This window comes from Anopheles moucheti, chromosome 2 (assembly GCF_943734755.1).
Source record: "Anopheles moucheti chromosome 2, idAnoMoucSN_F20_07, whole genome shotgun sequence".
Taxonomy (NCBI): Eukaryota; Metazoa; Arthropoda; class Insecta; order Diptera; family Culicidae; genus Anopheles; species Anopheles moucheti.
Window position 1 is genome coordinate 51,032,205 of NC_069140.1, and position 15,363 is coordinate 51,047,567.

The window sequence follows — 15,363 nt, forward strand, 5'->3', positions numbered from 1 at the left end:
GAACTTTTTTCTGTTACCGATCGAATTGAACATGATACAGCGGAGGGGACGGAGGAGCAGGGTTCGAAAGATAACACGAGTAAAAGGAAACCTCAAAGGCTGACGTGAGTGATGGTACAACCTCTCACGAATGAGCAGTGAATTAACGAGATATCACACGCATCGTTCACTCTCGTTGTGGTTTTATTTTATTTTTTCCTCACACCTGTCAGTGGCCTGGGATGGTAAAAAATGGGGAAAACATTGCAACAAAGTCAATCAACAACGTGTATTAATGTATACGCCAAAGATGAATTACTAAAATTTCCCTTAAAAGCTTTCACAAAAGAAAGGATATGAAGTGCCCAGCTTATACAGAATCGCACAAACGAATAAGATAAACGTGGAAAGATTGATAGTGGATATACAAAACACTTTACGGAATGACGACCGTCGGTTTACATATCGGTGGGTTCAGGAGTTGAGTGGAAAAATGAAGCTGTTATTGAAGGTAAAATTAGCTGGAAAGTAGAAAAAAGTATTTGTTATTATTTAACACAATTGTTACTGCACAAATATTTTGAAAAACATCTTAAAAATTTGTTATTTATATTTCAACTCTTGATTCCCCACCTACACGTAAACAGCGGGGCCGATTTGACATTCACTAAATTCGGTATAGTTTGTTGTGTTTCACTATCAACCTTCTCGTTTATCGTATTCATTTGAGCGTTTCAGTATGCTGGACTCGCCTATCTGTTGTAAAACCGCTGTGTTACGCTTGCTTGACTACGCACCCCACCTGTCCCCACCATCGCGTTGCTTTTGATCAACATTCCAAGTTGCAAATGAATTCCTTTTTTTGTGTTCTATTGATCTTTCCTGTCTTGAATTTTGTGAATCCATTTTTATTAGCAACATTCGACGATCACTGTGGGTTGTTATCGTGTTGTTGTTGTTTTTTTGGATCGAATTTATTATTATCTCACAATCAACCCTTTGCACACACATACAGACAGATTCATTTAATGAATTTCCGCTCGGCCGTTTTCATGCGCGCGCTTTGTTGCGCATTCGTTTGGTGTGCGTTAATTACTTTACGTGTGTGTTTTTTTTGGCTTGCCGCGACAGGTGAGACACGACGGTGGATTTTATTGCAACAAAACAACACCGACCGAGAGGAGGAGAGAACCTACGCGGCATGGGTGCGCGTACTGGGCGCAAACTTAAAAGTCGCGTTACGAAAAGGGTAGCGCAAAAAGGCATCGCTCGCGCAAACATAACTCGGCTGTGGAAATCTTTGTTTTTTTTCATACATTTATTTTGTTTTTGCGATATCAATCCTTTAGATAAACTAAAGTTCCATTCGTTCCGATTCTTGTACCTTTACACAGCACCACACAGAATGCAGGTTGCGGGTTGGTGAAAACGCAAAAAAGAGAGTTGGGTGGCAGTAAAAAAGAAAACACACAGTTCTCTACCTACCCTCTACCCTCCTCCCTTGTGAGGGCCATGCCCCGTGCGCGATATCGCGATATTTAATGTGTGGTTTTGTTGGCCCCTTCCCCTCCCCCCAGCGGACTATACGGTATATGTGTATGGGTGCGTGCGGAGGTGCATGCGCTATTCTTTACGCATTACGGCTGGCGGCTTCAAATCGCGTTCGCTTGCTTGCAAAGAACCCCCTGTGCGAGCGAGCGCGGGACGCGGGCCCAAATGAAAATAAAGCTGCCTCCTCTTTATTTTTATTTCATGAGTTCGGTTTTTTTTCGATTGCTTTACTGTTCTTTTTTCACTCACCCCCTTTTTCCGGGCCAACCCCAACTCTCAACCACCACGCGATCGTTGATCGACATTGCGATGCGATGCGCAAGGGATGTAAAGTGGATTGTACGTGTGCTGTGTATGTATGGGTGTGTGTGTTAAAATTTTTGTGTCAGTTGTGCTGTCAGTTGCGATGCGACATCAGCAGAAAACAACGTCAGCCGAAGCATGTCCGAGTAATGGCTATAGAATGCGGTCGAGTGTGTGGAGCAGCGCAACGTTTGTCGGATGGGAATTATACGGCGAAAATGCCTCGCTGTGTTTTCTGTTTGTGAAATGGTAACAGAAAAAATAGAAGCTAGAGCCCCCCGACCGGGGGGGTGATAGTAGAGTACGCATGAGAAAGGCAGCAGAAAGAGGCGCAGATTCTTCTTTAGAGTTAATGCTTTTGTGCTGCTGCTGCTGTTGCTGTTGCTGCTGCTGTTGCTGTGCCCCTGTTTGTTATTGCTGGTTGTGGAGCTTGGCTGTGTGCTCGAATGAACCACCGCAGCGACGTGATGTGGACACACCAGGGCCAGGCAGAGCGCATTTTTAGTACACTCTGTGTGGTGTGTGTCTGCCATAGCAGCAGAAAACAGCGTCAGCAGAGCAGCAACAGCAGTGTGTGTTGTGTGGCAGTAGCGCAGCTCCAACCCATAACTCCCCAGTATATACCCGCGCTGGTTGTTTTTTGTTTCTCGCTCGCTCACTCGCGCCCAGCCCCTGTGCATGTGTCTTTTGACTTGACTAACTCGACGACTGTGTGTAGTACAGTACCCCAGGATATCAACGGGGGAAAAACACACCATCGAGAACGAACATCGACACCCGGACGGACGAATGGACGCGCTGGCATGACAGCACACACCGCACAGCACATAGCGCAGAGCACTGAAAGCGTCGACATTGGGGGTACACACCGACCGTCGAGGCACGGTGGTTTCGGCTGCACGTTCAGATTGGTCAAAATGTCCCTCTCCATAGAGGAGTTGGAAAAGTTCAAAAAGGCATTCTGTTGAGGTTGGCCAATAAGTGCATTTAGTTAGATTTGAAATGGTAAGACTCATATAGCACTGTGTCGAAGCTAGAGGAGTTCACTAGAAAGAGAGTCAAAGGACATCAGGACCTGATGTACAGAGAGCGCAGTCGTTTGCATTAGCTCGTGACGTTACGATGTCGCCATATTTTGACCATCGGAAAGGATCGCTCTGTGCCCAGTGTGCCGGTGCGCTCGGTGTGTCGTTCGACCAAAGCCGCACCGAAGCGCACAGCACAGAGGCGTATCGCGCGCTCGCTTCGGTCGGTCGGGTCCGGGTCGAAAATACACTTTACTCTCGGTGCTGTGTCCCGGCTTTGGCTACGCTGATATGGCATGGCACGGCTCTGGCGACTGTGCTGCCACCGCAGCAGAGCAGCAACAGCAGCAGCAGCAGCAGCTCACTCTACATGCTTTATTTCGATGTGGTGCGCACAACGGCGGCGGTGCCTTGGTTGGTCGCTCGTTGCCGTGAGGATGGATTTTCGATGCTTGTTGGTGGTGCTGCCGCCGCCGTCGCCGCTGTGTGTAGAGCGCTGATACCGACCGAGCCTCAACCATCGCTGTTGGCCATGAGAGCAGCAGCAGCAAAGTCTAATTGTGGTGGGTTGATGGGATGGCGGGAGAGGGGAAGGGCGTATACGTCGTTAGGCCAACAACAAGCAGCAGGCTGCTGCCCGCACGCGCACATCCCGTCCTCTGCGTGTTTTTGTCATCCTGTTTTTGTGTGCCGCTGGGAAGAGAAGAGCTACGTCGACAACGACGACGACGACGACGACATTCACCGCAAGAGACCTGAACTCACTCAGTCGTGTGTTTCTTTGGAATGATGATGTATGGATCGTGTGGCGTGAAGCAGCAGCAAAGAAGCCGGAGCAGCAGCAGCAGCAGCAGCAGCGGATAAGATGGTTATGTGAGCATTTTTCCGTTGCTGTTGTTGCTTGTCCTCCCCCCACCCCATCGACGTTCCCAGTTTTCCCCGGGTTGTTTTTGCTGGTTCCGACTTTCGTGAAGTTCCAGCGGCCCCGGTCCTCTTACTACATCCGCCACGAAGGAAGGGATGGTTTTTGTAGTGTTCTTGGGTAAAAGGAATGAGCGATTTGCCATTTCGAGGAAGGAATATAATCGCCGCAATTGCTTTCGCGTGCGCGAACGAGCGAGACAGCATGATGTTGGCAATTTAGCGGAGACACACACGCTAGATTACGAGCACACACCACACCGGACCGGCCGGTTTGAAACGGTGACGACCCTTTGGGAAAAGCCAACCAGGCAGCAGTCTCTGTTCGTGCTATTATTTATTCTCGTAGCGGGGGCATAGCTTTCCCAGATTCTATCTGGATGGCAACGGACCAAGACCTCGGCCGCGACGTTGCTCGAGCGCGGTTTTCCCTACAGGAGGGGGAGGTTTTCCGTTGCTCTGGAATGGGAGTAACCTCTCCCGTGTGCCTTGAGCAGATGATCCCTAGGACGGAAGAGAATGAGTCACTGGGAATAATTCCACTGCTGTCGGGGTCTGGTGGTGTTGTGTTCGCTTCACCATTAGATTAGACCCCCCGACGCACAGGAGGCAACCTCGCGCGCAATCTCATTTATAGCTCCACGTTTCAGGCAACAGCATCGCACCCAGTGCGCGCCCTCAAAGGAAGTACTTTTGCTTATGGTTAGGTTTTTTTTTTATCTGTGCTGCTCCATCCATTCAGCGGATTCTAATGTGGGGGCTCACAAGCTCACGGTTTGGCACTTTAGTCCCCTTTTCACTTGACAGCAGCAGCGGAAGACGCGTGTTGGGCGGAAGGAATTTGGAAGTTGATGCACATTTACGTTTCATACTTTTCATTTTTGCATAGTTCGACCTCAGCGAGAGAGAGTGAGAGACAGCGTCGTGTCTCATCAGCAGCGGAAGCTTTTGCCGGATTTATGCAATTTTGTATCGGTTCAGTGCCGGCAGTGTGCCGTTGCTTTGGTCCTTTGGTCGAAAGCCGAAACCAAGCGTTGGTAAACAGGAAATGAAATGGGGGTTAGTAGTGTTATTATTATGCCTGTTGGAAAGGGCAAGCTTTTGTGGACAGAATCTGAAGAATGTCTGCTTGTTGTCGAATGCTTAATTTATGTAATGGTCAACCAATGGCGCACGGGATCTGCCGTAGTAGGAACACTGCTAATAAGTGTTCAGTATTAGTGGAAGATCGGTTTGAACTAAATGCTCCAAAATTTAGATAAACACACACAAAATTTGAATAGAAACCGACCCCATACAGGTAGATACAGATAAATGAACAAGGCAAACACAAGATTAAACTTCTCTTCTAAGTTCTGCAAGCATGATTCAGGAAAGTTTCTGCTACATAGCACCGATCGGAAGTCAATACAAGCGATTGGAAAACGCACGTGAAAGCGTCTAGACACGTTCAAAACGAACTCCAAAGAAATCTGATTAACATGTAGGCGATAAAACGGCGAATGGCACTGTTGTTGCTACTGGTTTTTGCTGTGTTTGTCGGAAGTCTTGGTAACTTCTGGTCGGAACTCGCTGCGTTACGTCATACGGAATTTTAAAAACAATCAATGATTGATGAGAACATAAACTCTTCTCCCCATGGACGAACGAGCCTGAGGGGAGAGATTGACCAACTGTCTCAAACGGTTGGTGAAGAAGAAGATGCTTGCAGAAAGAAGAGAGCAAAGAAAAAGAAGGAACGTAGCGTTGCATTGTGTGTGTGTGTGTGCACGGTAAAGAACGCCAAAAACTGCGAGTTCTCCCCAAGAGGTTTGCGGGGGCGGTGGAACTGGTGAAACGACGGGACGCAACCAACCCCATCCAACCCCCTGTGCCACCCCGGAACAGAGGAAAATAAACATACAAAGTTTACTATCCGTGTCTGTTGTGTGTGCCCCCGTCGTTGACTCAACTCGTTCTCTCGTTTTTAGTTGCTCGACGACGGACGGATGTTGGTGGACCATGTGTTGTTGTGGGGTGTGGTTGTATGAGCGGGTAGAATGAATTTGCCGGTACGGCCCACAACAGCGACCGATCGTACCAAGGTTAATACGGGCGCCGCCACCGGTTTCTTTTGGACCACAACGGACGCGCGGAGAACCGACGGGTGATGACGACGACGACGACGATGACTTCGTTGCAATTTAATGCGTTTATGACAAGAACCGTGCGGCGTGTTTTTCGTTGCCACCCTTTCTCGTTAGGATCGCTTTTGCAAAACTAATGTTACTTTTTCAACGTCAGGGAGGAGGTGGGCAACCCTCCCCCCCCCCCCCCCCCTCCTACTTGGAGGTAGTTGGCCGGCATAGTAGGGAAGGTGATGGGTTTGGGTTTATGTTTGACCATAACCGCACAATGTTGCTGTATTGTACGTTTTCGACTACGATGATGATGATGAGAGGTTGCTTTTGGAGCAGAGGGGGAGAAGGAGTGGTGAGTGAGGGCGTCCGTTGGCTTTTGAAGAGTCTCAAGCTCCACAGACCGTTTGTAATTGTCCTGTGTGTGTGTGTGTGTATTTATGTGAAGTTTGCGAATTTTTAGTGTGGATACACACACCACCCGCCTTCGTTAAATGTTGCTGTTGGTTACTCTGGTCTTCCCGCGTTGTGTGGCACCATCACCGAAGAGCGAGTGATAAGCGAACGAGAGCCAACCGTCGTCATTCGTGACATTAATTGACGTCACTTCAATTATCGTACCGTTTGCTTTGGTGTGGTCGTTTGCGGTCTCTCTGATGGGTGGGCAAAACTAGGGTGCGGTGCGGTGCGGTGTGGGGGTGGGTGGCTGGAGCGCGTGCAGCGGAAATGCATCATACTCTCTCACCCCCATGATCGACACAGTATGACGATTGCTGTTTGTTTTGTTTGCACATTGCTCATTGATTCCATTTGCCATTGGAGAAATTGAAGAATTACTGTATTAGTCTTGAGATAATGCAGCTCTATTAGGCTCGGTCCGGTGGTGTTTTGGGCAGCAGCGTTGATCTTCACACGACGGAACCGGGGCAAAATTCCATCCGGAATATCCGGCTACGTGGTAAAAATAAGTCGATACGGAGACTGGCCATTCTAACGAAGTTAAAAAAACAATGCATCTTTGGAGAACAGTCATTCGTATGAATTGTTAGTGAGGAGTCATTCAAATCAAGAATCGAATCGGAAAATAATCTCATAAATCCTCAGAGTTCCCCCCCAGGAGGCCCCCTTAAAACCCGAAAGTAAATGTCAGTTTTGGATCCATTTTTGGAATGGCAGGGATTCACGAATGTCTGAAACAGAAAATCAGATTCATTAATCGCAATCTGATTCACCCAACACTAGTCGCGTTTGTTCTGGTTTGATGTGTATTGCATGGAAATTGTGCCTTGTGCCATTTCGGTTTTGCCGGCAATTATTTGCCCAACACATCCAATCATCTGGAGATCCTCTCATTCGCCGCCGTGTCGTCCACACACACAAAAAAAAACAGTAAAGTCGTAACCCGCCGCCACCCGCCGCCTTCTATTATGCAATTATTGTAAACTTTTCTTTCTGCCGGTGCTTCTCTCGGCCCCCAGCTTGCCAAAGGTTCGCTGCTCTACATATACACAACACCACACGCCACATTCGAGCGAACGATGACCTTAATCATCGGCGGGGCCGCGTAACGAACGCAAGAGTGAGATGCAGTTTACGGTGAGAGATATGGCGGTGGTACCACGACCCGCGGCAATATCATCTCCCGCGCGCGCGTGTTTGTGTGTGTTCGGGTTTGTGTATACGCGCGCACGCGTCCGATAACGGAATTCCGGCGGCGGTGGATCGGCAAAAGACCAAAAAAAAGAAGGCACAGAGTAGAAGGAAGAAGAAAAAAAGAACACTACACTACGAATAACAAACCCCCCCCCCCCCCCCCCCCCCCTCTTTCAACATCCGCGCATCAAGTGGCTCGGTGTTCATCGGCGACCCACTGAAGGAAAAGTGCGCCTTGCGTTTGCTGTGTGACCTTGAAAGCAAGCGTGCAACGGCAAAAGGGATTCTTGTCCGCAGCAGTGTTGTGTGTGTGTTTGTGGTTGGCACACGGGACAGTTGGCGTTGGTTTTTGTGGGATGTGCAACCAGCAGATCACAATATACGTATATATGGCACAGTTTTGTGCGATGCAGTTGCGGTATGGACTATCAGGGGGTTCTTCTCGCGATTTCTCTGGTGAAATGCATCCGGAAGTTGAGCTTTTCGATGTCTTTTTTTCTGTGGCCCCCCCAGGTATGTGGGGTCAATGACTGATGCCCCGAGCAGAAGGAGTGTTTTGCAATTGCATCAATGAACTTTTAATGCTCCTCACCACGACATGAAGGGGGCCAGATGCCTAATCTTTTGGGGGACCGATGACGCCAATGATTGCAAGTGGCGACGCTACTGTGTGTTCACAAAAGGTTTGAAAATATTAACTAGTTTTGGGTATTATCACAATTATGAGATTAGATACTCGTTGTAGACGGTTCATGTAATGGGCGAATTGTGTGTATGGGCAGTTTATCTGCCTTACATTTAGTCCTGCTGCTTGGTTTGCGGCGGTTTTATTTCATACTATTTCTTCGGTAAGTCAGAATAACCAAACACTTTTCCTACACGCATCACACAACACCACAGGCAAGCGTGTGCTTCGTCTCTTCCACTAAACTCCAATCAGTGAACGATTGTACCACAGGACGGCAGCTCCGGGACGTGCTTCCGAAGCCGAAGGACGACTTGAACTCGCCAAACTGATCGATATTTTGCGCAAAAAGATCCTTACTGTGTGCTGTCGATTTTCCCCAGCCGGGAAACGATTTCCACGAACGGCTGCTTGCTCTGTCCTCCGTGTTAGTTGTTTTCTTGGCCATTCTCTCCGGTATGCCGGTGTAATTAAGGATGATGACCGAGCCAAGAGCCGGGAAACCGGCGGACGAGGGGTGATCAGTGGTCAGGGCGAATCGTTGCTCCATCCTGTTCTTTACAAAGGAAAATGTGAATCCCTCAAGTTGAAGAAAACTCCCGACTTTCCTCCCCACGTCCCGCGTTCTCTGTCAGGTAGAAGGGCACAGGGTGGTGGCCAAATAAATGGACGCAAAGACTTTCCTCCCCCCCCCAGCCTGTGGGTTGTGTGAAGAAGGGAAGCGCCGGGGGTACTAGGAAGTTTTTGTTCGTGGCTCGTGTTCGACCATCACTAGCCTTTGGAAGGATTTATATGAAATTAAAAATGAAAAATGTCGATCAGAAAACCGGTGGAAACTTAAGTTTATGGATTGTGGCTGTAGGAAGCTGAATAGGAGGAGGCAAACGAGACAACCCAGGCAGACACTGCTGTTAGTGCAGTAAAGATTCTACACAGGCCACATACCTCCGGGGTGTGGGTGATACCTCGCTTTCATACAGCACAATTTCTTCACCGTTGTGATGTGAAGCATGAGTTTTATTTGTCCGGAATTCGATTACACAGCTCTGTGCTTCAGGTTTCCATCATTGTGTAACGATCTTAGGGAGGGAAAAATCTTACATCTAAAGGATTTTCTCTGATCGGAATTCCAGGTGCATACAAGATACATTTGTGTTGCCTTCGCTGGGAATGATTTATAACCGAGTGGATTTGTACATAAAACGATCCCTCAAGCAAATGGATTCATTTGCACAACAATTAAAGCAAAAGAAGTATGCAGCACTTTATTTATATAGAATTTTTCTCAGTCATGAAATGTAAATGTTTGCGATGTGAATAGCATACGTAAAAAAATTAAATTGATTTTCTTTGTTTTAAACGCATTATAGTCGAGTGTTCGACACTCGCAATACCAATGCGTGAGTTGTTTATTTTTAAAGCATTTTGGCATAGAATATAAACAAAATAAATAAATAACAGCTGGCCAAACCTATCGAATGGATGGCAAAACAACGAAAACATGTTTTTCGCCCTATTTCTTCAAGCGACATATTTGTGTTTGGAGGAGCGGACAGCGTAATAGGTTGCCACCAACATATCGGCATACGGATCCACCGCGCCCTGTCGGCATGTTCCAGGCATGATGATGCGTTCGATTGTCGTATCGATCTTACACAGCAAACCCCCAGCAATATGTTTGCATGATGATGGCATAAGCAAACTGCATCTCTTTCTGCAATCGATATATGCATCCCACGATCAGTTACGTGGATTCGGCCGAATTGTACCGTTCACTCACCGAGTGAGATAGAGAGAGTTGGGGGGGGGGGGGGGGGGGGAGGGGGGGGGGTGGTTACTGAATTGTGGCAAATTTTAAAACCTAAATATTTTTGAAGTTAGTCTCCAGAGACTTTATTATATATTCCGCCAAAATATTTCTTGCTTTACTGCTTTCACGAATAAAATATGTTGTGTGAGTAGTACAAATTGAATAAAATCAATGCTTTTTTTCTTAATAATATTACCGGTGGTGCATGTATAGATGTTTTCGACTGTTTATAAGGGACATTCACAACACTGCTGGCCTTTTTTTAAAGTGCAATGAGGTGAAAATGGTTTCCACCATGATGACTAAACCTTTGCCGCTCTGGGTTTGGTCCTTTGGTGTCGATTTTCAGCTGCTCATTGTGGGAAGTAATGAAAAGAAGGGCTTGATGAGCACAGCGCCATCGAACTCTCGTGTGCACCGGTGTTCACAGCGTGCATTGCACATATTGGCGAATGCAGCATAATTATATTGAAAATGCGAATTGATAAAATTAAAAATGTGTATATAATTCGCCTGTTGTTTCCCTTCTTCCCGCCTCATTGCTTCGCGCTTTGACCGTCGCTCGAGTTCTTGCGTATACATAGGAGACATTTTCGCTCCAGCTCCCCATTTGCGTGCCGTTTCGTGCGTTCGACTTCGACGGACTTCAGGAGGTGTATAATATGTATTTTACAATTTTTCATGCAGCATTTTGTGGTGTTGCGCGCGATCGCTTATGATATGGCTTCGGATTGCTGGCACTTTCATTGTTGGATGATTTTTTTTTCCTTTCTCCTCTCTTTCTCTCACTGTCGCTCTACTCTTTGGGTGCTAAATTTCATTACACTTGTTCCCTGGAGGTATTAAATGTTAATTCGAGTCAATGCAATTGTTGAAGTTTTGCGGGAATCGCACACAAAAAAATACTTACAATGAAGAGTTCAATCATACAATCCGTTATGTGTGTTAATTTTATGTGATGTTGTACAATTTTAGCTCAACTTTCAGTTCATCTACAGGCCATATAGTTTGATGTGTTGTAAGTGTGGGTTGTAACTTATTCAACTCACACAAATGCTATTGACGTTTGGTAATTTAGAGACAGGATTATTCAAACATTTTTCAAATTTCTCCTCTGACGGATCAATGTGGAACTGGATGGGCAATGAATCCTGATTTAATTAATATTAACATTTTCCCTTAAGTGCCTTTAAGAATCACCATTCTCATACATTGACGTGATTTTTGTCACGATTTTTTTTGATTTTTTTGTTGTCGTTTTTTCGTACATTTTCCGGGCACAAGTAATAATCGGGGGGCTAGTACGATTCTCAAAAGGGAGAACAGTTTTCCCATCTCTCCCTACTAGTGTCCGTGCGGAACATTGAGGATTGCTACCACAAACCACCACCAACTCCGGTTTGCTGAGGCCGGTAATGATGAATTCTTTCTGTTTTTGTTTTTAATATTCCATCACTCAGTGGCACGATTCCCCGGCCAGCCCGGGAAAAAGTGTACGATTTCCCGGGGTTACTTGAACATATACATAAATGATGTATATGCGGCATCTAACGAAAACAACATTGCTGTGGGTGGGTGGGTGGTTGCACTATGCTGCCCCAGCAGGGCACATAAGGGAGAGGGAGTTGTACAGCAGCGGGGTGGGTGTGAGGGGCATAGGGGGTGGAGGTGTATATTAAAATAGCAAATAAAAAAACAAAACTTTTCATCTGATATTTTGTATAACAGACGAAGCAAAGCAAGGAGAGGGGTTCGGTTCGGGTTGTTGCGGGTGCGGTGTGATAGTAGTCTCGGGACAGGACACATATTAAACGCGATTGTGTGGCCAAAAGCCACCCTGCTGCATCACTCTAATTTCATTTCCACAATTGCACCCCCATCCGTCCATCCAAACACCATCCTCCTCCCCCTGCTATGCTGGCTAATTGAATGGGCATGCACAAAACTCCCGGCCAGCCCATCTGCACAGCTCCCAGGCTTGTGGCAATAGTGTGCCCCCATCCCCCGCATGGTTTCAGGTTTTTGGAAGGGTTTTGAATTGCTGCATTTATTCATTTATTTATTTTTAGTATTTTTACACATACACCGCCGCCAATCTACCGAAAAACGCATACACACACACCCACACATAAAACGTGGAATGCGTGTGGCCATTTCCGAGCTTCTCTCTTTTTCCCGTGCAGTGCATGGCGTTTTTTTTTTCGTTTGTAAAATGCATTCTTTTTATCCTACAGCAGCAGCGAGGGCAGCGCGTCCGTTTTTATCCGATTGAATTTCCCAAGCGGTGGTCAGCCAAATGGTGGTGGATGGTGTGGTGGGTGGTTTGCACTTTTTGTTTCTCTTTCTATCCCCTTTCTACACTATTCGCGCGCGCACGTGCAATTTAATTTTTGCTCCCCATCACCACCCAACAATCATACCCCCCCCCCACCCAAAGGAACGGAATTATAAAAACGAAACACACAGGCGCGCGGTGGAAAATGCGATAGATCGGATAGGAATCAGCGAGAGTGAGAAAATGGACACAATGGCGACGAGGCTTTCGCATCGGAATCGATTATTGGTCATATTGGGAGGGGGGGGGGGGGGGCGGCTGCGAACTAGGTAAAGAGCAGCGTGTACAAGATAAGTAGGAGTATGGGCACACACACACACACACAATGTGTGTGAGACAGGACAGTAGTGCCGTGCCGTGGTGGTGTGTGTCATGTGGAAATTTGATGCGTGTGGTACCGCGGGTTGTCCGTTTTTGAGTGGTTTGGGCACAGTGCCGCATCAAATGCCGTGGATGCCCGGTGTGGTCTCTGTGATGTGTTTTTTTTTCATCCTCTTTCTATATTTCTGTGCATTATACACATCGTTGACCAAACTTCCGCCTTTTTTTGGGGGGAGTGAATCGACACAGAGAGAAAATATAAAGGACCAAACAAAACACACACACACAGGAGGACTACAATGCAAAAATGTGAAGGGAAGCAGGGGGGGGGGTGAAATGTTTGCAATTTGTGTGTGCAAATCCGTTTTTGTGTCCCAACTATTTACCAGGCGGTTCTTTGCAATGGTGGTTTTTATGGTTGCGTTTTTATGAATCCGTCGTGTGCATCGCGGCCTACAAAAATTACCGTTCTTTCTCGTTCTCGTTCTCGAATGGGTGGCACACGCGATACTGCTCATGGTGTTGCTGGTTGTTGCCCTAATATCATCATCAACCACCCCCTCACCCCCTCCACAAACACACACAGACACACACACACATCAGCCAAATAAAGGCACAGTTTAAATGGTTGTTGCATTTGCAGCAGCACTCCTTCCTCGTCGCTCTCTCGCTCTGTCTCTCTGTTTGTGTCTGTGTGTTTGTTGGTTTGCTGTGGTCATTTGGCTTTTCTGGTCCTAGTATACATACATATGTGCGTGTGTGTGTACGTGCCTGGTTAAGGGGGAGGGGGAGGGATTCGTTCATCATTTGTGTTCTGTTTCATCTGCTCCTTTTTCCTCCTGTCACGTTTTTTTTTCTTGTTCAGTTCAGTCCGCTCATCTCCAAAACACAACAACTCACCCAATTGCAGTTTTGCATCTGTATGTGTAAACTGGGTAGTGCACCGGTGCGTGAGTAGGGTAGTGGGGTGTCCTGCCTACCTGTCACTTGTCTCCCACACAGAGAGAGGCACCGAATGCAGCCACGTTTGTAGTGCGTACACCGCCACGCAAATTATACTGGGGCAGATAATACATCCCGGGAAGGACCTTTTTACCACCCCCTTCTGAACCACCTGCCGGTGCTCTCTTACAGCGGCAGCAGTAGTGGTAGTAGTAGCATCAGAAGCTGCTGTATGCGTACAGTAAAGTAGAAATATGCAGCAAAAGCGTAACGACGACGCTTCAGCACGACCGTTTGGGTCCTGGCTGCTGCTACAACACCGGAAGGCTATTAAATCAGTCACATTTGGGCGATTAAATGGGGATGGTGGAATCTGTGCGAAAAATTTGATCATATGCACTGCACTTTTTGTTGCATCCGTTGTTGTTGCTGCTGTTCCTCCCTGTCCGAGTGGGCAAGACTCTCCCAAAGGGCAAAACAAAAACAAGGCAGCGACCACCAGAGGAAGAAGGATAATCAAGAACAGTAACGTTTTGGTGTGAATGGTGTGAATCGAGATCTAGGGTTGTTCTTTTTTTTGTGAGGAGCATAAGGACTGTAAAGGTGCAGACCGCCCCCCAATCAGTGTGTTGGTACAAACAGTAAGAGAATATCATCATTGTGGAACTCCCAATGGTCTTCAGTGATGGTGACCGATGGTGGCTGTGTTTGGTTGGTTGATCATTTGCCATCATCATCACTACTCCTCCTCACGTGGTGTGTGAAGTGTGTTTCTGACTGTGCTAGGTGTAGCGGTGTTTGCTTGCGTCTGTTTGGCTGCTTTGCCCTGCTAGCACTATGAACTACAGGCCACCGTCTTCTGCTTCGCCGCTAACATCCCCAACATCATCCTCGTCCTCTGCGCCGTCGACATCGTCGTCCGCGTACGATGATTGGTGGCGACTGACGATGATGGTTTCATCGTCGTCGTCGGCCTCCTATTCCGGTCTGGCGATGTCCGGGTTCCCTCGGACGACGCCGCCAATGTTACCGGCACCAACTGCTACCACACGGCGTTGGTCAACTCGGCGTTATAATGCTACCGGGGCCAGTGCCAGTGCTTGCTGGTTCTTCGGTGGTTCATTTGTATGTTAATATTAATATGTCTATAACTACTACCAGACATGAACGGCTAATTGACGTAGACTCGGGCGCAAGGTCGTTCACTCACGAATATTTCCCACTAACGGATGTGTTTCCATTATATTTTCGTTGTTTCCACAGGATTCCACGGGTCAGAACAGTAATGACAGTACGGCAGGAGGTAGCGGCGGGCCTGGCAATTCCACAGGGCCAACGGGAGTGCACGGTGCACCCGGTACACCGAACTCCTCCTCCTCTTCGTCGTCTCAGGGCATGAGACCAACGCCGTCGCCAACTGGTTCTGGCAGCGGTTCCCGTTCTATGTCGCCGGCAGTAGGTAAGTCAACACACTTGTTGCTGATTGTGCCACCATTGTACCGACGGTGTTTGAAAATGCGTTTCTGTGTGCATAGAATGAAGATATGAATGAATGCGTCTTAGAAATCGGGGTATCGGTGTTTTGCATCTAAAAATGTGATCAAGTGCTCGATATTGATGTAATTGTTTGACGTAAAACATAATAATAATATGTATATCAGGCAATACGTGCACCGATAATGTTTGAAACGATTGTCGACGTCAATTTCGATTATCACTAC

At 47.3% G+C, this 15,363-nt stretch overlaps 1 protein-coding gene across 7 annotated transcripts in view; it reads left to right on the forward strand.

Annotated features, from left to right (window-relative positions):
* Positions 1-15,363, forward strand: part of LOC128298307 (trithorax group protein osa) — a 111,334-nt gene that overhangs the window by 78,927 nt on the left and 17,044 nt on the right. For all 7 annotated transcript variants that reach the window (XM_053034051.1, XM_053034054.1, XM_053034053.1 and 4 more), the window contains one exon: positions 14,906-15,101. In XM_053034051.1, coding sequence (XP_052890011.1) covers positions 14,906-15,101 — 196 coding nt within the window. The remainder of the gene's footprint in view (positions 1-14,905; positions 15,102-15,363) is intronic.